Source organism: Trichoplusia ni, chromosome 17, assembly GCF_003590095.1.
Source record: "Trichoplusia ni isolate ovarian cell line Hi5 chromosome 17, tn1, whole genome shotgun sequence".
In the NCBI taxonomy this organism is placed as follows: domain Eukaryota; kingdom Metazoa; phylum Arthropoda; class Insecta; order Lepidoptera; family Noctuidae; genus Trichoplusia; species Trichoplusia ni.
The window spans coordinates 4,683,474-4,710,082 of NC_039494.1; the positions used below are offsets into that span (position 1 = coordinate 4,683,474).

Genomic DNA, 26,609 nt, shown 5'->3' on the forward strand with positions numbered 1-26,609 from the left:
TCAGCCTCCCGGTCCCCTAGTGTGTTGTAACATGAATTTTAACAGCAGTTCAAATATATTACTCGGATTTCTGATAAAATATGTATATTTCATATTTACTATGTTTGCGTTGCTTTGAATTTTGATTCAAGAGATTTTTTACCACCCATTTTAGATAAAAAATATTTTATATGCAGTAAACGTAAACGAAATAAAATTATAATAAACTACTTACATATATTTTACGGCTTAGCGGCTGGCGAGTAATAAAATGAAGTAAGGTTTATATAAACATGACTATTTTTCTCGCAAAATCCAGTGCCCAATCCCTGCCGGATTAGGTTGACGTTCCCAATTGATTGATGGATTTCAGCTGTTCACTTAGATAGATACGATATTGAATATCTGCAGGAAAAAAAAGAAAAGAGTAAATTTGTGATTCGATACTTTTGAACTCAATGCCTAAAATAACCTTTTTTATTGGTTATATTCTGCTGACGTCAAGAGAGAAATTTATATACAAGTTTTGCATGACGTTTTAATTTTTAATATCATTCAAGTTAAAGAATAGCGAAGTATCTCAAGTAATTACTAATCTATAACGTCACACTAATAGCTTGATAGGTATCATACCACGACCTAAAGTCAAAGGAGGTATATAAAGATAACTGTTACACAGGTTACAATATTATTTTTTTTGAAAACACTGACTTCTCATATTACTGATATCTGTTTAATGTCGAAGCATGTCCTTCCAGTGAAGGAAACTACCATTTACACGTGTACCTGTTATGTTTATTGAGTAAATAATTGAATGTATTCTATATACACAGTATAATTACCAGTGATCATTAATTGCAGAAAAAACGTCTGCTGACAATACGAGCATTTTCCTTGTGTGCATTGTGGATATGTTTTAGGATTTGCTGCTTAAATCTCGTGCTATCTTAGTTAGTGTTGTCAATGCCGTTGTTAGTCAAATGAAGTAAGCTAAAATAGTATATTATGTCTTTATGTTTATTAAATATAGAAATGTAGTGTAGGTATCTGACAGTTTTGGAGGATCCCATATCTCTGGGGAATTTCCTTAATTGCACATGTTACGGTCGATGTAATACTCTTAAAATATTAAAATGAAGTCGAATTTTCAACAACAAATACCTCAGAGACCTCTAGAGAGCAATTACACACAAGTTTAATAAAATTTCAAATGTCATTTGGGAGAAATTTTCACAAAATTCTCGAGTTTTCGTGAACCTAGCCTATCATGATAAAATCTACCCTCAGAGAGTAACACACCCCTCACAAATGTTAATTTCTCTGTGGACTTAGATAGATAACATGTAATAGGTACATAGCTTTTTCATCTTACTGTCATCTTATGTTCATTTCCTATACATAGACCGCCACAGATAGTTCGAAACGTTACGGTATTTTTTTGTGTTGTTGTCTTGCGTAAACATTTTTCACTATATCGAAAGAGTTTTTCCGTTCTACTAAAGAGTATATTTCAATGTTTCATGAACTGTATACACTTTATTAACAGTTTTCTTCCGAAGAAACAAATCAAGTTACAAGAAAATAAATCAATGTAAATTATGGCAATAAATAATATAGTCGATGTTGAATTCGTTAGAAAAGCTAATAAAAAGAAGTTCTCACGGTACTGACAATGATCAACAGAATTGATCGTATGTATGTCGCAGGAATTGATTGTGAATGAGAAATTGAATACACATTGATTCAGCTCAGATCGAAATAATTTCCAAATTCAATCAGGACATAGCCAATACGTCTGGATTATGTTTAATGCGCTTTTCAAGAAATTCTTCCGAGTGTAATGATTCGTAAAAATCAAATCAATTATCAACGTAATACCGACCTGCGATCAATTACATAACGACGTATGTTTCTCTTCCTTACAAACCTGTTCGAGCGAGAACTGTGTCAGAACACTGTAAACAACATTTTTACGGCGAAAATTACATCAGCCATCAGCCGGGCGCGGGACGTCGCGCCTCGCGCCATAGCGCCAATACTACGATATACCATCGGAAATAGAAAGTGCGTTACGTCACAGTTATGCGTCCGCGACGATGCAATGCCATGACTACTACTTGAATACTAGTGTAATTAACCTAGTGTTCTGTTTACTTGGAACTTGGTGGAAGGTACTTGGCTGCGTCTGTTTGGGTAACATAGCCGACATAGATAATCATGGATCACGATGCTTACTAACTTGTGATAACTTGTGGAAGGCGATTTTTGCATATACCAAATTTTGGAATCTAGGAAAGTGAGACTTCCTCACGCCTCACGCATAGCGAAAGTCATGTTGATGATGATATGTGTTTAAATGTCACCGCAATGTATTTTTTGGGAAAGCTCGACTAGTTTCGGACCCAATGGGAGATCTTAATCATGAGCAGACGCTGCGGCGGGATGTCCGCTTTGACTCGCTACCCCGTAGCCGTGTCTGTTCAATCAAGTAAATAAACCTTTCCATCATTTAAATATTAATCATTACAAATACTGCAAAGTAATACAATCTGCTTTCTAACTACATCCTCTTGAACACAACTGCGTACGTAAAATACTTCGACATTGCTTTCTAACCTTCTTACTATATTAAACTACACAGTACACAGGAGTTATTAGTAGTATAATCTCAACGTATGAATCATTATACTATGTCAGTTTCATAAACAAAACGAACAAACGACCACGATTTACGTGTGAAATTATGTGACGTTTATTGCTTATTACTAAACTTTAGATAATTGACTGCTTGTCTTAATGGGGACCAGTGAAACAGACGGCCAAGTACTAAAAATACCGGAACTTATGAGCGGTGATTAGTATTTTCTTGAAAGAGAGAAACGAGCCTCTCTTTGAAATGCTCTTTCGCGAACCACTCTTTATCGAGCCTTATGCACTAGCGCAAGCGACGCGCAACCTTCGATATTTTAACAAAAATAATAAAAAGTTACTGATAAAGAAGCTGACTTTGTGTAAGCAATTCTACCGAAGAGAGGGTTCGGCAGAATTGCTGAACCGGGCATTCGAACGAAGATTCCATTACCAGGATAAGCTCAAAGTAATTATCTAGATGTATCACCACGAGTTCTCGTGTTCTTATACAAACTTAGCGTTGTTGTTGCGTTTCACAATTCGAGACAATCTCATGCATTACCAAAATCGAGTGATTCAATCACCGATTCCCCGCTTACCTGTCTAGTTCTCACACTACAATTAATATCCTTCCCAATAGAAGCGGCTTTATTTCCATCGTTCGCGTGTCGCATTACATTCAATGCGCACGCGATGTTTTGTTATCTGTCTAGTAAAACCATTCGCCATTTATACGCCACATTAAACCGGCTAATGTCGGTAATGGACCAGTACATGACCAACTTACAATTGTTAACTAGTTATCGATACAAAATCACTTGTTACAATTCTGAATAGTATTATTCCACTTCAGCACACATTTTATGTCTGCGGCCGCGGCGTCGGGCGTTGAGTGAGCTGTCATTGCTGTCAACTTAGCAGCACTGTTTGTGTAGTTTTCCTGTCTCATTGTGTTTTAGACGCTTTTTTAATAACACACCTCTCCCACTCAAGAGGTGCCGTTTGTCTAAAATGTCAGCTACCTTAATCTTAACTTTGGCTGTCGGCATTTATTCGCACTGGTTTTATTTTGGGATAAGTTATAGGATATATTCTGATGAAATTTAGTAATTGACCAGCTACTCTCTATTTATATATATTTAAATTTACTGTAAAAGAAGCAGTCTTACAGCTTCCAAATCAAAATTAACAAATTATTTTTCAATCTTTCAGTTTCATCGAACAAGACAAAGTGTCCGGTTTCTGGACATGGATGTTCGTGTTATCGAAACTGCCGGAACTAGGCGACACGGTGTTCATCGTGCTCCGCAAGAAGCCCCTCATCTTCCTGCACTGGTATCACCACATTACCGTCCTCCTGTACACCTGGTACTCGTTCACGGAGTACACGTCGTCCGCGCGCTGGTTCGTCGTCATGAACTATTGTGTTCATAGGTGAGTACGCTACATCAAATTTGGTCCCATGATATGATACCTGGTAGGTTGTTAGGGCTCCTTCTTATTTGTTTTTAGACGCCAATACAAAACGAGCAACGACGGGCTAAAATAAGTTGTCGTCATAATAAAGTCAACAACTGAATATTCTCCTTTCCGAAAATTATGAAAGCTTAATTTCCTTTAACAACAGTATTTAATCTGATTACTGACTTTTGTAAGAGACGGCAGCTGTCAAGAATTGTGTAAAAAGTCCTAATCACCGAGCAAGCCAGACCATAATCAAATTGCAAATCCGAATGGCATTGGCTTCAAATGAATGAATGAAACCTGTCGTGTCGATAACTCCTAAATTGGACCAATTATTCTTAAAGGAAGTCTATTCGTATTTGAGATCGTTTGCCAACCTTGAGACTTTCGTCAACAGCTCGTAGGACTGGAACGTGATTCATTTTCATCCAATTGGATTTAAAACTTAGATTATACGAGACTGATCTGGAAAGGCTGTTAAATTGATCTGTTGTTAAATCTGGTTGTGATTGGTAGATCAAAAGAATTAACTCAATATTTTTAAAGGTGGTACTATGGTACTACCTTATTTATTGATTGCCGTTTTAGAAACAGCAAGTAAATATTTCAAAGTACATCAGCCCTTAACCAACGATACGGTGTTCAGAACGATTTATTAATTCACGCAAATCGTTGAGGCTTAATATTACTTAAAGCCAAATTAATTTGATTTCAATCAGCGATTTATTTCGCTCCAGAGAATCTGATTACGGTTTTCACGCTTATAATTCTGTGACTTTTTAATTGAATATTCATAATTGAAGTTAGTAATTAACTGGTTTATGAGCAATTTTTTTTTGTACAATTGAAGGATTTTTTTTTGTTTTGGGAATGAATTAGCAGTTATAGCACCCTTTAAATTTAAATAAAAAAAAACAAGTTTTAATTATAAATTTATTAAATCTCAATGACGTTAAGAAATTTAAAATTAAAACATTATTTTTAGTAGCAATCGTTTAATAAAATAATGGGTATTTTCCGCCCTAATGACTGTTATAAATGTTATAATTAATTTTCTAAGTTATAGTTTAGTATTTCTTCACGTTTAAGTTTGAACGTCTGTTTTTCTTATCAAATCTAAAATTCATCGGCTTAATGGTACTAATATTATAAATGTGAAAAAACTCCGTCTGTCTACTAGGGTTACAGAGTTCAACAGCTAACGCGATTTTGATTAATTTTCTATCAGTTTGACATTCAAATTACTTCTTATGATTACGAAAATAATATCAAGTCCTGGATAATATTTTTTCAAAATGTCGGAAATCGCCCTCGCTCAAATAATACATGTACAATAAAATATAGTATCGGGATTAGCTTATCCCTTTAATCTTATAAACCAACTAATTTTGTAAGCTTTTGTAGTAGATTAGACTAATCGCGAATGATTAATGAACGCGTCTTTCATTAAAGATCATAAGGACCTTTAACGATCTGTTGTCATAATATAGTGATAGTAGGAATATCTATACTTCGAGATTATTGTACGAATATTTTTTTCAAACAAATTATCTTTGTAGATAAACGCTCACAATTTTTTCCTTGGAAAAGTTAAAGCCACTGTAATGTACAGTCCTTTTGAAGGCGGCAAAGCCAGCGCTGCCAGAGTAACTACATAGATTTTAATGACAGATACCCTGTAGTATTGACTGCACGATTAGCCGAGTGGTTGAGGTTACCACGCGAAACGCGTGTCGCGGGTTCGATTCCAGCGAAGGACAATCGTTTGTGTGATCCAGGAAGGCTTATCCTGAGTCTTGGTGTATTTGTGCATGCGAATTTAATGATTGTGAAGCCCCCGAAAATTCGTAACTGCAGGAAAGGTTAAAAAAATAAAAGAGATAGAGAAGAGTATAATACAAATTCATAGAAGTTTGGTTTGGTAGTGCGTAACGTATAAGATTCCATAAACTGCACCGGCTTGTTGAAGCGCCTCGTTTCGCCGAAGCCGCGGTGTTTGATCACAGCAAATTGTTCTATTCATAGCCCGCGCGCGCAATTGTCGCCTTCCTAAGTATTCTTAACGATCATTATCATTACGTTCACTTACCTTAGTAACGACCGTTTGAGTTGCAAGAATGTAACACTTAGCACGTAAAATCTTACTTTCTTAATTATTCTTAGATATTATTGACAAATGGTGAAGTAAAAACCTTTGAGAGGATACTTGCATGCGTAATTTTGAAATCACCAAACTACTAGTAACCAAGTGTGGCAAACAGTTCTCTTCGTGAGATATTCCGATATTATAATTTATCATCTTGATTGAGTTTTAAGAATAATAAAATTATACTTCCCCTAATGCGTGAAAACGTCCTTTTCTCAATAAGCGTTGGCGTGGATTCGAAATTCGAAGGAATGGATTTAAAACACTGTTCCTATGCCGTCGACGTTTTTTTTTATTATGATCAGCATACAGATAAAAACTAAATGTTAACTTATAACTGTAAGAATAATACAATGAAATAGAAGTATGTAAATAAAAATTATACACGGTAAAATATAACATGTGAGTTCTTAGCCCCCGTTTGATTGATTAACAAAATGCAGTTAGGTTATCGGTAAATTTATACCATGTTTATGATCGAGTGTTGACAGTTTTATCGATACTAATCTTAAGGGTTTTAAGAGCCTCGATAACATTAATTCATAAATATCGTATATATCCTGTTGGTGACATCGTCATTGTTACTCAATAGACAATACAAAACTACGTTTTAAGTAGTAAATTAAATATGCTGGTACAAGGTAACCTGCACATCAGTATAAATAAAATCGATAACCAGCAAAATTACTAGAAAAAAGTATAGTATGTGATTTGGAAAATTGGCTTTCAAAGTTGCCCTGTGGTATAAATTGTTCATACAACTCCATTTTGCATAATTTTCTTTTTTAATGGCAAAAAAGCAGCACGTTTTATATGGCTGAATTGAAATACAAAACGTATAATATAACGTCAAGATTCTTAGCTTCTCGTTTTTCTAGCTACTTTTAGACTAATAACGACCAAAACCTTTCCCAGTCATTTCATAAAAAAGGTTTAGAGTTACGCCGATATCTAAAATGTACGAAACAGGGCGATTGACCGACGATATCGTACGGCAATCATACATTTTGTCCAAAGATTCCGAGCAACAACCAGCGAGAATACAACCAGCATAAAAAAACTGCGGTTTTTACGTCAACTTCTCGAAACCTCCTAGTGTTTTTCCACCTAAGCAGTAAACAAAACGATCATTTAATACAGGCGTAAATAACATTAATAGGTAACAATTAAACTATTGAGATAACCAGTCGAGATACAATCGCATCGGTTCTCAGTAAACGAGTTTACGACGTGCTATAATTGCATTCACATCGAATTACATTACGACTAATAAAATGTAAAAGCAGATAGGTAATAAAGTGTATGTCAATCATAAATTTAATTCTTATTATTGGAATCTCCTGGACAAGTCTTGTTCATTTCCATTAGTTGCTTTTCATCGTAAAAGTTATATTTCTTGGTATGCTCTGGAGCAGTCAAAATTATGTTAGCATCGGTTTTCACTCTGCCCATATTCATACATTTTCCAAGTAGCGACCTCCTATCAGATTAAAATCTTAATTATATCCATAAGTTGTGATATTTTTACCCTTAAGGTTTATCCTTATTAACATTGAAATATTCGACTTAATGTTTATTTATTTATTTGGGACAAACAAACAGTTACACATTGTATTTGCGCAATTAATATAACTAAAAATATTATAATATAAATGTGAAACTCACACCGTTATCCACAGCATATAATGTTAATTCTCGTCGGAAAAAAATAAAGGATCCCGCAATTATAGTATTCTAATTAAAACTTAACTTTTTTTCTTTTACGAATTTAAAATTAGATACTATAACATTTTTAGTGTTCCGTACCCAAAGGATTATTACATCGCTGTTAATCCGTGTTTTCGCAATCAGACTGAACCCACTCCCTTAATTCTTACTCAACTCATTTGTTAAGCCTTGCCACAACGATTATTACGATGTACGAGTCCGACTCGCACTTGTTTTTTTTCACTGTTTTTTTTTTCGTATCAAGTATGTTATCTTTTTTTGTGTTAAAAAGAAATTAGTTTTACGGTTTATTATACGGTTTATTATTAGTTATACGGTTAATGTGTGTTCATGTACGAAGTTTCTGTTAATATCAAGTGTCCACTACGTACATATATTTCCAAGTCCTGTTTATTGTAACGTTATGCTAATGAGGTGTTTCCCTTAATTCCAGTGTGATGTACTCGTACTACGCGTTGGTGAGCATGGGCCGCTACCCGCCCAAGATGCTGGCCATGACCATCACGGTCCTGCAGCTGTCACAGATGATCGTGGGCTGCGCCATCAACATCTGGGCGCACAACTACATGGCCGCCGCCGCGCCGCACTCCTGCCACATCAGCCAGATCAACATCAAGCTCTCCATGGCCATGTACTTCTCGTACTTCGTCCTGTTCGCACAGTTCTTCTACAAAGCCTACCTCTCCCCCAAGTCCAACAAGAAGGTCAAGTCCGAGCCGCTGCCGGACGTGCCCATCGCCAAGAAGGTCAACTACAATGGTTACCCGCGACAAAGGAACGGCGTCGTCGGTGTCGCTCACTAGTCGACGTCACCTTGTGATATGAACTAGTTATATTGTACAGGTTATGGCTGTTATTTATTTGGTCACGATTGGGCTTCATCGTCGGACGGATGTGTACTCAGTCGCCATTCATACATCGAGAATGGGAAGACGATACCTTCGGTATTGAGTACCCAGTGCTTGTTACACCAGCAATAGTGACGTCATAATCATTGTAACACATTTAAATCACATTTTCAGACATACGAATTTATTACGAGTAATGCATAATATAGTGGGTGTAGGTCCGTGGTGAGGTCCAATCGTGGTCAAACGACTCTGGAGGCGTCGCCGTGAGTTACATTCCACGCTAGATCGACTGTTTGCTTGCGGCCGGTGCATGGCTACTGTGGCACTGCGAAACATGGCGACTGTACGAACAATATATTCAATATTACTTTAAAATTTATCGTTTATAGGATCATAGTACAAAACTGCAAATAATTCGTGCTAACAGAAAAGGAAGTAATATCGACTGACTTACTACACTTTTTAAGTCAAACCTTTAAATGCACCTACGAAATCAATTCAACCCTTTTTTTAAACTCGGACTTTCATCAGAATATCTAAATCTAAATATTATTTATTTTGCTTGGGATACAGTCGTCATATTTCGTGAGCGCTAGTTTAAAAGCGACGACGTTCTCATGGTGTCAAACATGCTTTTATATGGGATCTGTGTACCAATGATTTAGGTTGTGTGTAAGATAGACTGCATCGATTTCATACGATTGTAGACCAACGACAATACTAGAATCGTCTGTGAGATATTTTATTTATTAATACCGCACAAGCGATTCTTATACTGTATTGCCTACAAGTACATTGTAAATAATTATACTCTTTCTATTTATTTATTTTTAATGGTTGAACTGCATTGGATTTTGGACCTCGATTTTACGTTAAAATAACTGAAATGTTAAATCTTGGTTTGATATCTATAGATGCAAATACATATACCTGAATTGTGTAGCATTTTTTTTTTCATAATGACAAATATACAATGTATAGAAAAGGATTTGTTAAGTATTATTAATATTAATCATTTCGAGTTATTGTTTTTTATTTAACACGGTAGTTGAACATTCGATGCAGTCGGGTCGCGCTTGTTTGATTGCAGTCGGCAAAATATATTTTAGTACTATTATTAATTATTAGAAGAATGAGCCATTGTGTGGAGTTACAAATAGTACATGTATGTGACAAATTATTATACACAGGGTCTCTCATATAAGTGAATGAAGAATTTATGTTTCAAGTAGTTGAAGTCCTCGATTTGGTTTTATTGGTGATCTGCTTCTAAGGGACCCTGAATAATTATAAGATGTTTTAAATTGTTCAAATCATATGATTGTTATGAAAAATACATTCCCAGTATAAAACGTGTGAGAATTATAATTTAAGAGATTCGTACAAATGTTTAGTTAACTAATGGAGGTTATGTTCACATTGTCCTAAATGATTGTTTCAAGTCCTGTATAAAAGCTCTACTTTGTTGTTATTGTGTCGTATTTATTACTTAATGAAAAAAACTTAGTGATTTTTTTTAATAATTTATTTTTAATGGAATAGTTTACACTTTGTAAATGTTAAAATATGTTTTGCGCTTCATGTGAACCGTTCGAGTGCGGTGAGTAGGTGTAATACTTTGATATGCTTGTCAAACAAGTGCACAAAGTGTAATTATGTAATTCCTAATAGTGGAATAAGCAATATTAATGAAACGTTTCAGTTAAATTGACAGTTTAGGCGCGTATAGTGTGTACATTGAACAAAAGTAATATTAATCCGGCACACGTTCTCTTGTAAACGTCTCGGCGACGTTTAGCGGAGAATATGTGCCAGCAACATAACGCGCCACGGATACACGGGCGGAAGAAAGTTCAAAGCAACGCTCACTCTCAGTAACGTGAACATGTGCGTTAACGTTACTGCGTGAAAGCTTAACAACCGACGGCATTTATGTAACGTAAACGCGGTCGTTGTGAACATATAGACTTAATTAGGTATAGCGGCGCTAATATTGGACTCATACAAATTATTATATAAGGCGTCTATCCAATGTCCAATCGCGTTCACGATTATCTAATGCCGACAGTACGTCGGCCGTCACAACGAAGTGATGAATATTAAATTAAACTCGTCTTATCCGTTAATTAAAGTACACGAAAGCTTCGGATAAACGACGGAACGCTGAATACCGATATTCTAACTTTACTATTATTAAAACTAGTATACATTGCCCCGTAACTGTCCGCTAATTGGCCTTTATATGGTAAAAGGTCCGCGTTTAGACTATCGCTCGTGCATATTTGATACTAGATAAGAGTGTCCATTTTTTTATCGCTCATGTTTAAGGCATCACAATAAGGTTATACAGAATTTAATGAGGTTTACAAGACTCCCGAGGCGATTAAAAAAATGTGGCTTTTGTTGAGAATACGAAGTGAGATGGTCGCGGTACGGCCGCCGCCCTACGAGTCAGTGTGCAAATTAGCATAGTTTTAGCGAAGGTCAATTTCGTCTAGTACCGTTTATAGAAGTCACAATTTTAATATAGGCTATTTCAAATAGGCTGTTATATTTTGTCCAGTTCATTGCTTTGTCATTAACAATGGTGAGTTTTAGAGATACTTGTAGTATTAATCGACTCATAAGGTGGGGAATGACCTAGTTGTAATTGGGATCGGGGATTAGGTACTTAGTGCGAACTAAAACAATGCAGTTGAGCTATCTAGCCTTTATTTACGCCATCCGAACGAAAGTACATCGCAAACAGTTTATTTGTATTTATTATTGTTTTTTTTGTAACACCATTTTTTTATTTATTTTCTTTTGATGTTTCTTTATATATCATGTCGACTTTAAATTTAATACTTGTTTAGGTATTTAATTTGTTTTCTAAACGAAAAGCAACCTCGCTTGATGTTGTCTTTTGATTGCGACTGCGGTATTAAACTCTTAATGACATGTGACGTCACTGGTTTTGTATATCAATCAATATGAGTTCGATACAACAAGCGTAATCAACAGACTTTTAATTGCAACGAATGCAATGTTTTATCATAATTTGTTTTAAAAAAGCACTTTTGTATTATTCTATTTCGTAAATGTCTTATTTCGTCGTGTACCTACAAAACGCATACGTGACCTTATCTAAACCTGACTTGTTTCTGAGAAATGATTCAGGATCAATCATTGTTAATCAAATGTAATCACTAACGCATTTATTATTTGTTATGTAATATATTTTGTCGCATTTACAAAGAAAACTGTTGTTGTAAATGTTCTCAGTAGAACTAATTAGCGGTTACAGTTCCATATTCAATAAAAATATTTTAATAAATATATTTTGTGAAGGATGTTTTGTGGTTACAACATGTGCAGAACAAGATGAAGATTATGATATAGCGACAGAGCATTGTAATCTACAACCTAAAGTGGAAATATTCTTGCAATCATTAATTTGTATTTTCTGGGCAAATAAAGAGTTATGCGTAATCATTTTGTTTGTTTTCGTTTACTCCACTGATATTTGTCCTTTTATTACACAATCAGCACTCAGCAATATTATATTGTATGATTTAATATCGAAGAACAAATACAAAATAGATCAGGGCTTTAAATATAAGTATTTGATAACGCATAGATAAAGCGTTAATATTAACGCGACACTTACGTTGAGTACTCGAAATAGTCGTCGAAGAGAGTGCACTATTGCCACTCGAATTAATAACTAACTTAGTATTCATTCATTCATATTCTTTATTGCAAATCCACAATGTAAGATTAGATAGTAATACAATTAAGATGGAAACAATCGTGGACCCTGATGGGCACAGCAAATGGTAAGTTAGAAGAGAGGAAGGCGTTGCATATAAGTATGTCGGAGATGAGCATGACAATAAATAACTAAATCATACTTAAAACCTCATTGGTGATAAATAGTTCGCAACCTCATTCATAAAACCTATGTAGTTACTATTCGAGCCAATACTGGCTGGTTGTAAAATAGAAGCGCGGGTATATTTGAATTTAGAATGGTGGATTATAAGTTTTTAAGATGTCGTGTTACTAAGTGATTATTGCGTATTATTAAAATTAGTGATTGTGGTGTTAATATTGTGAATATAGATTGTGTAAAGTTACTAAATAATGTCTAATGATTGGACAGCGCAAGGCTGGGGAGTTTGTTGCGCCGTTTGTTCTCTCCAGCGCGCTTAGCAAGCGGTGACGGACGGTTCGATATGGCTAGGATTAAACGATAATGAGATAATGAGGCGTGAATATGTGTTTTATTGAATACCCTATCCCGATGTCGGCTATCCTGACACCCAAGAGCCACGCCGACAAGTTCAAATATTATTATTTGTTATTGCTCAAGTATTATTTTTACTTTTATTTTATATTTAAGTTGATTTTTATGTTATGTATTTACATATTATTATATTTATATTATAGGTACATACATAAACTGTATGTATGGGTTTTAGCATTAAAAGGTGTTTCTTAATATGATTATATTTATTTACATTTAATATTTTCATGTTATATGTTTATCCGTTAGATATTCACTGAACGTGTAGTATTATTTATTAATATTAATATCTAATATTTGCTTTAGGGTGTTTAGGAACTTCTAAGCATGTTTTTGTGTGACCGTCTCCGCGCTTTGTAAAGAAGGTGGAGTACTTTCTAACGAATTTACATATTTCTGGGATATAAATGCATGGTAACGTAAGTATTTTATGTTTTTAGAAATAGGGTTTACAACTGTCTGTTTGTTCAATGTTTGTAAGTATTCGCATTAGTTTTTTATTATCCAGCAGCAGTAGTTGTAAACAGTCTTAAGGTGAAATCTACTAAATATTATAAGTAGAGATGCGCCGAATAACTATTCGGTATTCGGTATTCGGCGTATTCGGCAATTTTTTCACTATTCGTTATTCGGCCGAATCATTCGGTTTGGTGCCGAATATATTCGGTTCTTTTTTTCCGCCACATTACCCGATGTAGAACTCAAAGATATAACTTATTCTGTTATAAGTCTACGGAATACTATGAAAAAATTGTTGAATTCAAAAAAGCTTTAACTCAGTGTCAATGTAACAAAAAATCAACATGTTGATTTCTTAAACAACAACAGTTTACTTACAACTTTCTAGTCAATATTTATTTTAATTTTAAAAACGCTTTAATCAGTCTTTCATTATAAATTATACTTTTAGACCGCCAAACAAAATATTTAAACCATAGAACAAGATAATAATCCTAATTCCCTACTATAATATTATAAATGCGAAAGTAACTCTGTCTGTCTGTTACGCTTTCACGACTAAACCACTTAACTGATTTTAATGAAATTTGGTACAGAGATAGAGTTGACCTTGAGAAAGAACATAGGATAGTTTTTATCCCGGACTTTTGAAGAGTTCTTTTGGAAACGCGATATAACCGACCTCGACGCGGGCGAAGCCGTGGGCGAAAAGATAGTAACAGTTAGGTATTTCTGAAACTAAACAGTTAAAACTCAAAAAATAACATTTTTTTAAATGTTTAATCTTGCGGGCGGCAAGTAAGGACATGTTGAAACCTGTTTACGAGGCGAGGCAATAAAATTTTGAACCGAATAGTTCGGCCGAATATTCGGTTCGGTAAACTTTAAACCGAATAGTATTCGGCATTCGGTTATTCGGTGAAACCACTATTCGGCGCATCTCTAATTATAAGTAACCCGTTACCTAATCATTTTATAAACTGAACGCAATGTTCTTATTTTCGAACGAAAAAATTCCAGCTGACTGCATTGACACCGCAATACGTCAAACTGTCAAAGTTTCAATTTTTTACAACACAGCAATAGTTTCAAGCTTTGTTTATAAATCTATTTAACATGGATTTATTAGATAATGAGATCAGGCAGTGGGATGCCAATGACGTGAAGGAACAATTTGGTGATAATCTCACGTTGTTGCCTTTAAATGACAATATAAAGGAGTTGCAGAGGATTTTACGGGACAAGTGAGTAAGGTTACTGTTACAGGCAGTATATGTTTGCGACCTTTGCCTGGAATTGAGGATACCAGAAAATGTGTTATGGGTTTGAACTTCGAACCTCGTAATTGTTAGTATTGTTACTTGTATAGTTGTATCTATTGATTTTTAAACTAATGCAGGCATGTGATTCAAATTCACGGCGTGTTCATGCTATTTATAGCAACATGTTTCAGGGAAATACACAGCGATATTAACCCTGAACTTACTTCGCTTCAGTACCTTTATTTAAAAATCGTCTTTAATGATTTTAATTAAGCTATTATGTTTATATATAGATAATTTAGGTGTTTAAGATACTTAAATAATATTATGATAACAGAAAAAGATAACTATCAGAAAGCTACTTGAAGAATCTTGATAACAGTATGAATGAACAGGAATTGCTAGTAATTGTGTAGTTTAAGTAGTATTATAAATTAAAGATGACTATTTACCACTATTTTATAAAATTACAAATAATATTTTATGAAAGAAAGGTGTTTTAAAACCTAAATTCTGTAAGGCACTGATAGTCAAAATTAAGTTATTGACAGATTACCTCTTCAGTAAATAGTACTACAAGTGAAAAAATAACTTTCCTAAAAAGAGGAAAACACTTGAAAATTACTTTGAAGTTAGTCATTTTATTGTTAAAAATATCAAAATTAAATCTGGTAAAGAAGTACTTAGAACTTTTTGACAGTACAGTTGTCACCTATAATAACTATAAACATTCATACTTACTAACAAATAATCTTCAACCTTTCTAGAAACACATCCCGCAGTGACTTCAAGTTCTATGCAGACCGCCTCATCCGCCTTGTGATAGAGGAGAGTTTGAACAAGCTGCCCTTCACTGATTGCGAAGTTGTCACACCTACTGGAGCACTGTATAAGGGACTGAAATATGGGGCGGGAAACTGTGGTGTATCTATTGTTAGGTCCGGAGAGGCTATGGAACAGGTATAGAGAACCATTTCAGAATAAAATGACTGATAAAAATGTATTAAAGTCTGAAGATGGATTCATAATTATACTAGTTTCTAAAATCTGTAGTTTGCAAGTACAGGCTTTTTGATACTTGGATCTCTAATATTATACTGCTTGTCAAAAGAAGGTGTTCAACATCGTCTATTCTTCAACAAGCACTCTTTACACATTATAGACAGTGCCTGCATGTTGAATTATTATATAGATAATGGCTGTAGATTGGTAGCAAAAGACTTAGACATTAGACATCAAGGCATAACATTTACCTAACACTTAACTGTGACTTGTGACTGTATAACATCAAGAACAATGAAGCATAATGTCCAAGTCGTTGTGGTCAACACACGCCAAACACAATGTGCGCGACGTGCCGGGGAATCTATCACCACATAGGATAAGCATTTGTTTGATCCACAAATGCTCCTCCTGAGTCTGGGTTTCTGACTTGAATGTTTGTGAAACCCCAATGACACAAGGATTAAATTCCTTATTGCAAGAGTATTTTTTTGTAACACTGTTGATTTCAAGAATATGATGCCTTACCCATCATCATATCCCCTCATCTTCTATATTTGCAGGGTCTCCGCGACTGTTGCCGGTCGATCCGCATCGGCAAGATCTTGGTGGAGAGCGACACGGACACACACGAGGCGCACGTCGTGTACGCCAAGTTCCCCGAGGATATATCTCGAAGACAAGTGCTGCTCATGTATCCTATCATGTCCACCGGGAATACTGTTAAACAGGTAACCGACTTACTATACAGCTAAATTATTTATCTTTTCGGTAAGGACCTATCTTATCAGTGATTATCATCAAAATTTAAGTGCTAGGCACTTGACGGTGTAGTGATTATCATCTTTCTCTATACTGCGTCTTTTTCCCTTCCAAGTTGAAGTGTCAACAAATAATTGTTGACACTTCTGCCTTTTCCTTCAGCTTCAGTTGGTTTATGTGCTTCCTTCTTGGCCTTCCTTTGCAACTGCGAGCCTCTGTCTGTCCTTCTATTATATTACTAGTATTCAAAGCCATCTTTACATGTATTTGTAGTTTGTACCAGAAAATAGTCCGCCATTGTACATTTAATGTAATGTATAAAAGTGTAAATAAATAAATAAAATACTTGCTGATTGCGAAACAGAGATAGGTGTTATAAAACAACATTACCTGACATTTTGAATCAATTTATCGAAGTTGTGGCTTTTAAAATGAATGAAAATCATTGCAGTTAGCAAATCTATGATAAGTGAATTAATTTGAACAAATCCTGCATCATCACGATTCATATTTATTATTCGTCGAAATTAATCGTATTTCGCCACTTTTTAAATATTGCCACAATCAATTCTCTATCTTTACTAATAAGTATTCTTTACTTTCAGGCTGTAAACGTATTAACCCAGCACGGCGTAAAAGAAGAGCGGATAATTCTATCCAACCTATTCTGTACGCCGGCAGCCGCACAAGCAGTAGTAGACTATGTTCCTAAGATGAAGATCTTGACCTCCGAGCTGCACCCCGTGGCCCCCAACCACTTCGGACAGAAATACTTTGGAACCGACTGATATGAAAACTCCCAAGAGTTTTAGCAAGTACTTATTTAATTTTTAATTTACTTTTTATTTTATTTTAGCGAAGTCATGTATTTAGTCTTTATTTTTATTTCGTTGTATTTGTTGCCAGTTTAAAATTTAAAACAGATATGAATTGAATAATTTTAGTATAATTTGGTTTTTAAGGTAGATTGTTGATTGAATTTAACAGGCATTTCAGTGTGTAAGTCAAAGGACGAATATTCGATATATGTATTTTTGTAACTGTCTCCTGACGTACGCGATGAAGTGCTAGGATATTTTGAGCTACGTGCTTATTTAGGTTCATACTTATGTATCAATTAAAATCTTATAATAGTAGGTACAAAATATATCCAATCAAATTGATATTCTATGAATAATATCTTTCCTACGTGTTCTTACCATATTATCATAAGTACTTAATTTGTGTTGCCAATTACCGCAGTTTGTACTAAAAAAGCTTAAATAATCCAAATGACTAGCTCTAGTATTAATGTAAGTGAAATCGATCTATTTATATCTGTTAGAATAAATGCATTTGTGATATTGCAGAGTTGCTTGTATGTTATAATTTTAGTTACAAATTTACTAAATTGTAAATAAAATCAAATCAATCGACTGCGTATTTATTTATTTACAGTTTCTTCAAAATTTATATTTTTCGATTTTGCTTCACAAAAATAATGTTTTCTATGATGGCATGGTCATTGGGGTCTGTGTAAGTGTAGGTCATAACACAAATAAACAAACAATAAGAATACTTTTAAATCGTTTATTTCAGTTTCATAGTTTACATTCTATGGATAGATAGAAATATTGAATTAGATCAGATCACACAGCTAAGCGGTTGTTTTTAAGTGTACACATTATTATAAATTAATAATTCAACATTCGAATAATTTAATCCTTAACTAGTAACGTTTATAAAGTGTTCCCCAATCTTAGCATGGTCGGCTCGCGGCGCGGTCTCGCTCGCGATACACACAGATGTTACCTACCACTAAACGCTAACATATTTACCTTCATGTAAAAATATCGATAACATTCAATGAACGCGATTGATTCTTATTCGAGAACAAAAATATTTTTTTATATTATTATTTTTATTAGTAAAACTAGATGTCACTTAACAATAGTGTTAGGCAGCGACCTACCGATGGCGTATATGGCAACACTACATCTAAAATCTCATCTTTTTAATGTGACACGGCAACACCATCGGCGTCCCCACAGATAATAAGTGCGTCCTCCCGTATAAATAAATACTTAAAATATAACACGTACATTACTCTTTCAATAAATTTCTTATATACTATGTTACATGACAAGCACTTATTACCGCCCATTAGGGCGTCTATTAATAATAGAAAGAAATATATATCTGGCAACACCAGAGTAGGTTGTAGGACCTCTTTAATTATAAATCTTGAACACAGTAGATTGTCCTTTAGCATTATAAAGAAAGGCAAGACTTAAATCACAAAATTTATAAATAAGGTGGCTATACAACAAGAAATAATATGTCCTCGAAATTGACTTAGATATGTTATTAAGGCATCGTGTGAATCGCACTAGGTAAATTGACAATTATATATCTAAGACTAATACAACAGCCAAAGCGAAATCATATGGCAATTAGCACGTAATACATACCTACGTAACAATAGATACAGAGGGCTCATTAGTCAGAACTAAACAGTCAATATATATAAATAAAATATTTCAAAAAGCGAAATTAAATACTTGATAACACAATTTGTGCATTCACATTTTTTTGTGATTTTCGTCATTTTTTTGTATAAAAATATCGTCAACAAGTGTCTAAGTAACGTTCTAAGGGTTGACATTGACCTTGTGGAAGTTAACTTTGTCAATGAGGTCGAAAAGCACATCGCTCGATGTTTGGTGAGTCTTTGACGCGACCCAGTCTCTGGCGTTAGCGACAACCGGTAGTATGGTTTTTTCGCTATAAAGATGACACAAAATAAATTAGTCACATATCTTTTGTTAACGAGAATCGATTAATTTGGGAACGGGTTGTAATCGATAAGTATCGATTCTCGTCGGTGATTCACTCGATGATAAAGCTGTAGATCTCCAGGTGTTACTGCCAGTCGATTGGAAGCGTTAGTTGGCTGTGCGTGATGAGGGCGTATTTACATGAGCTTCTGTTTGGCGCACTCGGGGCAGATGATGTCTTGTCCGTCGGTGATGAAGCCCTTGCCCACCAGCGAGGTCTTGCACTGCGCGCAGATGAAGCAGTCGTTGTGCCAGTGGCGGTCCTCGAACGAGATGAAGCGGGTGCCGCCGATGCCTGCAAACATGCAACGATCATGATAAGACAAACACGTTTTTAAATTACGAATATGCTTACATTTTTGGAAGTTACTGGTTTTATAATCCTACGCTAATTGCGGATGATATTTCAGTTGATTCACCACATGAATTTATTCATTTTGTTATTGGAAGGAAGGTTGCGACAATTTGTTTCTTAAGTCCAAACCTATTGGTTTAGACTTTTAAGTGCAACCTAAATTAACTATTATTTCATAAGTCATCAACATTACTAACCGGTGATAGGCTTGGTGCACGAGGTGCACCTCTTGGCGAAGAGTTCTCCGAAGCACTCGGCGCAGTAGGGCTTCTCGTCACGCGACGTGAACCGCTGTCCCGCCAGCGACGTGTTGCAGTTGGTGCACGTGAAGCACTCGCGGTGCCACGGCTCGTTCTTGTAGGTCACGCCGCCTTGCGTGATGATCTGGAAAAGGCCGATGAAGGATTAAAGAAATAGAATAGAAGGAATTTCTTAGGGTTCATTTTGGAACAAAAGTTTTTGTCTGAGCTTGAACGCCAGTAGATGATAGAGTAGTAAAACATGAAGGAAGTAGTAATAATAGTGGTACTGCATGAGTATTTATTCTTTGCCGGGAAACACTTGCAGCAGATCACACATTGTGTTCTGTGATACAATTCCAATGAATTTTCGAAATTTGAGAAACATTTACTTTCTCTTTTTGGGAAGGAATGTGCACTAGAAAACTTTCAAACCAGTTTTAAATATCTATAGTCTTATCTAACTTAATAAAATTAAGTAGAAAACATCGTTTGATGCAAATGCAAATTGATGATTATAGAACTTATTGTGGGAATATCTACTGTTATTTATTCATCATTAAAAACCTTACTAGATTTATATCTCACTTCAAAACAATACGATAAATGAACAAGGAAACTCGACAATTCAAATCCCTTATCTCTCGATTCCGAACTTTCCCGCTACGGTTCCCCGCCATAAATTATTAGGATACAGGTGGCACGACCCAGTTTACCTGTTTGATGTCTGTTAAATCGTTATTCTAATACTAACAAGTCTTTGCTTACTTGGATTTATAGGCAAATATGAAACAATAAATAAATAAATCCTTCAAGTTTCGCTACTAAATAAACAAGCATAGGCAAGGCGAAAAGAGATCGATAAAAAACTAACAATTCTTTTCAGAAATGGATACCCTTTTGATTTTCAGATTACTAGCAATTAACTTTTTCTGTCGACCTAGTCATGCGTGTTGTCAAATCCGCCATTTTTTCCGTCGTGCTACTTTAGTAGCTACCAATATAATGTAAAAATTTTGGATAAGGCCATTTTCTTTTTGATTTTTTTAAGTAGTTGCCAACATTATGCCACAGTTTTGGATAACGCCAATTAATTTTTGATTCCCCTTACCTTGTTGCACTTGACGCAGCGTGTAGCGAACTTGTCCTCGTAGCAGCCGGCGCAGTAGATCTCCTGCTCGCGCGGGATGAAGCTCCTGGTGCCGATGGGGTTCTTGCACACCACGCAGCAGAAGCACTTCTCGTGCCACTGTCGGGTCTTGTACTCCATCTTCTTGGTTCCTGGAACAATAGATGTTGACTTTAGTTTCATGAGAAGATACAATAAAGAGTTTAGTTTATGGAGAAGGCTTTTTAATTCAGTAAAGTTGTGGGTGCTGGATGGATTTGCATTAAGCATTTGTCAAAATCGTCAAATTGCATTAATAACTCAGCTTTAAATTTTTACAGGGATTCACGAATTAAATAATGATTTGTCTTTTCGTATCGTCAGTACTAGGCAATTTATTGCTATCTACGTTGAGAATAGATGTATTACATTCATCCCAATTTTTATTCTGTAATAACCTTACAACTATATTCATGCTACAAAAACATTGGTTAACCTTCCTCATCCTATATTCTCTACATTCCGAATCCAATATCCACGTAATATTTCTCCATGGCACGTTATCATGCGATCACAATGGCGCTATTTGAGGTACCATCAGATATGTAGATGGCGGCCATTGCCATAAATTGTTAGGACAAGGTTAATGCCACGGAAGTGACAGTTCAAACGTCACCAATCATTAAGACATTTTATTGGAGGGAAATTTAAATGTGGAGTGTTTTAAGAACTTTTGAAAGAATAAAGAATTTTTATTCGTTTTTTTTTTGTTGGAAGATGTAGTTTGGATACTTCCGCATACTTTTTGTTTAAATTCCTTTGTAGAAACTGTATTTTAAATATCCACTTATTTTGATGTTAAAAAACTTTTTTAATACAAACGTCAAAACTAGGTCTATATCATTCACTCCAATCATAATTACAACCTATTCCTAAGTTTAACTGTCACTTCATCTAGAACTAACGACAACTGAACTAACTTTGAACAGCTTAAACTTTAATTAGCCCCTAAACTTAAAACAACAGTAATTGAGAAAACTAATTAGGGTGAGATTTGTTGATCTACAAAAGTTGTAAGTCTTGAACATATCTTTGTATTGTTAGTATCTTTGTGGAAGAGTCTAGAACAAATTACAAAGAAGTTATGTCAATCAGTCAAAAAGGTTTTAGATACGCCTGGCAGAATCTATATACCTACACAAAGTATATCTCCTTCCCAATAACTCACATAATTACTAATTAAACAGACCTACAATGAGTATTTAATTTTAAGTATCTCAATAAGTAATTACAGTTACATTGTCATTTTAGTACTATAATATAGGTAGCACGAGAAATATCCGTAGACGCCATATTTATTGAATAACCATCATACCTACGTAAAAGTTTACCGGTCACAGGGGTCAAGGATTGAATTCCAATTTTGAATCGTTTATGTTCCGTAATGATAACAGTATATTTTTTTTTTTCTTAAAACAGTATTTATAAAATGGCAGTTAATTCTAGTTTGGCAGTATTTTATTTTGTGTATAAAATTTTATAGGATCGTTAGTTGACTAATTTGGTATCAACAACTTTAGTGTTTGCGTGCGGATATCCTATTTATATAATAAAATATTTTATAATGGAGTATTTTACTAAAAATCCGGTCGATGGTCTTTTTTTAAACATCAATGAACACATAGACAATATGAGTAAACTTTTAAATGTTCTTTTTCCACGTTAACGTTGGTATTTTTTTATGGGTTTTCGTAGTTCGTACTGTAAAAATGTAGAGACAAATCCATATTTAGTCGTAGTTATAATCTTTGTTGCAAAAGTTTTAATGGGCCCCTTTTGTACGGCAATTCCATTTTAATGGCTTAGCTATAGAAACTTTGTACAGGTACGTCAGGTACGTTTGAGCTAATTCCTTTGATTTGTATTAAGAACGTTGCGTTTCTTTGAATTTGGAATGATACCAAAAACTGGCTCTTGTATTTCAATTAAAATTTGGAACGATTTCAAAAAATGTTTAATGGATATGATGTGAATGGAACAACCAATGCGAAATTAAAGATTTACTGTTTTATTCCATAGTTAATATTTATGCTCGGCTATTGGTGTTAGGATCGACATTTTATGTCTTAGGGTGCATTGATCGCGTGTTCGAATGAGAAATGGTATTTGCGTCCTTGACGTTTGCATGTGACATTGAAACTATGGGATATTTGAGTGATGCACGCAATTGATGCACCATGCTATCTTGTAGCTGTGAAGTGTGAAATGAGTTCCTATATCCACGTGTGAAAATGTCTGTACATGTTAAATGAAAGTGATGCTTGTCCATTGCGTGTAGTGTAACTAACTGCGCATGTAGTTAATACACGAAGTATTAAATGTTACGTGAAAAAGGTAGTGAAAAAAAAATGACAAACAACGAAAACTACCATGCTTTATGTTTAAATTTAAATATGGAATGCTAAAAAAAAGCATTTGAGATTCCAGCTGCCAGTCAAATTTCAAATGTCTTGTAAAGAGGTTTATACCATCCAAAACAAATGATACACGTTCACGATAAATGCCTAGCCATAAAACTATCCAAGTTTAACGATGTATACGGCAATCAGTGAATAAGCGCACATTAGTCTAAATCATTATAGGCGGCGGCCATAATGGAAAAACTTTTCCACAACGTTTTATCACAGCCATCGTCTATCACAATCTGTATAGAAAACTGTTAATATTCTTGGTTTAAAATCGCCGAAGTATTTTCTTAACAAAGCAATTTCATTTACGTTTAATAACGAAAAACGATTAGAATTCCATATTCAATTTAAATTTAATTTTAGAAAATAATAAGTCTATCAGAAACTATATTCGAGTAATAAATTTCCATTGTCTTCCAAACATTCAGAATTGCATTCCAAATTCAAACGAACTTTCAACGTATTCGTAGTAGTTATAGACAAAGCTCGCCTTTTACTATAGCGTGTCAAAAGAGTCGGAAACTAGTGTTCGTGACTTGTCTCTGGTTACATCTGCAGTTCTGGGGTCTCTGAACTTTTGTATTATCGTATTTCGTATCGATTTTGAGTTTCGTTGCAATATGCGGTTACAACCTTTGTTATTGTGTCGCTGTTACTCTGTTGTTTTATAGTCTGAAGATCTGTAAAGAGATAGTTGGAACTAGATAATGGTGGAATAGAATTCAAGACGACGCGAGTTCAAGTCATGAAATTATTGTAACTTTTTCAAAGTACACTAAAGTCGCAGACATCTTGTTACTTTATGCTAATTGCTAGTTAAGTATTAACTGTGTCAGTATTACAACCTTCATCGTCCTATGAAGTTATAGTTCATAAGCTATTGAACAGCAACCAGTAAAAAACTAAATGTATTCCATTCAATCCATCAGCTTTTTATAAATTTTACTGTCTTAAAAAGCCAGGCACAGAACGGCCCATTAGACAAACGATCGACGATAAATAAATTATAACTCTTCCTCCTTTCTACACCTTCGAGGCATCTTAAAAAATCTTTCACACTTCCGAGTAACGCATATGGTTCGTCGCGCATTAATAGCACAACTATAAATATTAAAGCTGTGCACACAATACAGTTAAAGCGTTCCACTTCGCCATTGTTGGCAGTGAAAGGGCCCTTACACCCACTGCAGTTATCGGGCACTAATAACTGAGCTATTTCATTTGCAAATTGTTACAGTTAACTACGGTGTACACGTGCCTGCTTACTTATACAGACATACATACTCTAACTAATTTGAATTTCGAATTGAAATGTGATGACATTGAGAACATTTTCTTTGTTAAGTACTCCTTTTTTCAAATATTGAATAACCGTATTCTAATTTGAATTTTAAATAAAATTCAATGATAGCATTCGCTAAATGATGTGCTCAAAGTTTGGATGTATTTTACATGTTCATGTTTGTTTTCAGCCAGTATTTTATTTAGCACTAAAATAGATCTTGGTTAAGAATTCAATGTTTTTAATTAATTTATTAGCAGAACTCCGCTGTTATACCTATAGACGTTTATTAATAAGATAAAACTATTAAAGCTTCAGATAAGATCTATAATACATTGAAACAATTAAAAAACGGACCAGTTGGTGTTAAAGACATCTTGTTGAGGCAATTACTATCTAGTTGCTATACCTGCTATCCCCAAGTGGGAGCGGCAGTGCATCGGTAATTAATGTAACGCGTCAGGTTTAGCCGAGAAAGTTGTTTGCTCCGTTTCTTGAGCGTGGGATGAGGATATGTTCAATATTAATGTTATTTTAATCTGCAAAGCTGGACGCGGATATCTGTCTGACAGCCGTTAAGATTGTAACCTGGTTGTAGGTACTTGTGGGAACTAAAACCTTATTAATGATCGAGATCTAGGTAGGATGTTTTGATTACTTTACATTCGTCATACGTTCTTAATTTAAATTGGGTATCTAAAGTATGTATTTACCCATTGCCGTTTTTCATACTATGGTAACGAATTACATCATTCAAAAAGCATAATCAAAATGAAGAATACGCATATTCTTCCTACAATAGCATAAACATTATTATTGCAGTTGTTAGTATAATGCATTATTGTAGGAGCATGGCTTGTCCAAGTTAGCGCGTGGTTAACATCAACAAGAGTGGAATACGAAGGTCGCGATGATGTCAGCCGGTCAAGTGTGGGCTCAGCAAATATTAACTAATTGTAGCCCATAAATATTAACAGATTGTAGGCTTTGGACACTTCGGACCACAGGAAACGTGAATACAAGATTTAAGTATTTTAATACCATATTGCGTACCAACCGGATTATGGAATTTAATTAGAAATTTATAGGAACTTTTCGCCGGTGAACTCTCGGAGTAAACAATTTTTTCCACGGTAATTGCACGGAACTTTTATTGCTTGTAAAGAAAAAGAATTTCATTAATCTTGAATAAATTGTAAGGCTGTAGTTATTTTTTGAGTTTTAATTACCTAAATATCGAGGGCTTTAAATAAAAAGTTGCTTTAAATAAAGAACACAATTTTGAAGTTGTTTGGTACCTACTTTTATGTCTAGTGGGCAAGCATAATGAGTTCTAAATTCAAAATGAGTAATGACGCAATTTTAACCAACGTTTGACCGCGCAATTTTAAACTTTATGGGACGGCAATAACATTAGCTAAACAGCCACAGAATCGATTAGTTGAACAGCGTCTCTCGATTTGTTTTGCCATGCTTATGTGACACAGACATGACTAATGACATATTACACACCATTGTGTGTTTACTGAGATCTTGAATGATATAATGAAGAACCTCTTTGTTAATTCCAGCTTCAATGTCAATGTTATGTTTCTGTACACATGAGATGTCATTAAGTTTAGAAAAATAATTCTACATAAGCATCGCGGCTCGTTGAAGAATTACATTTTATTGCATGAAAGTTACTAATATGAAAACATGTTAGTTTTGAATAGCTGCTGTTCCATATCATTTCATTTTCAATAATATGTAATAGAAAATTCCACCAT

General features: G+C 34.7%; 3 protein-coding genes across 10 annotated transcripts in view; 2 read left to right on the plus strand and 1 right to left on the minus strand.

Annotated features, from left to right (window-relative positions):
* LOC113502603 (elongation of very long chain fatty acids protein 6) overlaps positions 1–12,273 on the plus strand; it is a 49,005-nt gene extending 36,732 nt beyond the window's left edge. Inside the window, exons 3-4 of the mRNA XM_026884246.1 lie at positions 3,823–4,044; positions 8,382–12,273. Of these exons, the coding sequence (XP_026740047.1) occupies positions 3,823–4,044; positions 8,382–8,751 (592 nt within the window). The 3' untranslated portion in view covers positions 8,752–12,273. The remainder of the gene's footprint in view (positions 1–3,822; positions 4,045–8,381) is intronic.
* Positions 12,274–14,595: 2,322 nt separating this feature from the next.
* On the plus strand, positions 14,596–17,984 carry LOC113502388 (uracil phosphoribosyltransferase homolog). The gene is made up of 4 exons (XM_026883941.1): positions 14,596–14,790; positions 15,576–15,768; positions 16,374–16,541; positions 17,178–17,984. Exons 1-4 carry the CDS (start codon positions 14,663–14,665, stop codon positions 17,358–17,360), a joined length of 672 nt encoding a protein of 223 aa, XP_026739742.1. The 5' UTR covers positions 14,596–14,662; the 3' UTR covers positions 17,361–17,984.
* Positions 17,985–18,127: 143 nt separating this feature from the next.
* The window catches only part of LOC113502386 (four and a half LIM domains protein 2), a 161,482-nt gene continuing 153,000 nt past the window's right edge, over positions 18,128–26,609 (minus strand). For all 8 annotated transcript variants that reach the window (XM_026883936.1, XM_026883934.1, XM_026883935.1 and 5 more), the window contains 3 exons: positions 21,094–21,263; positions 19,941–20,127; positions 18,128–19,683 (listed from right to left, as the gene is read on the minus strand). In XM_026883936.1, the coding sequence (XP_026739737.1) occupies positions 19,526–19,683; positions 19,941–20,127; positions 21,094–21,263 (515 nt within the window). In that variant the 3' untranslated portion in view covers positions 18,128–19,525. The remainder of the gene's footprint in view (positions 19,684–19,940; positions 20,128–21,093; positions 21,264–26,609) is intronic.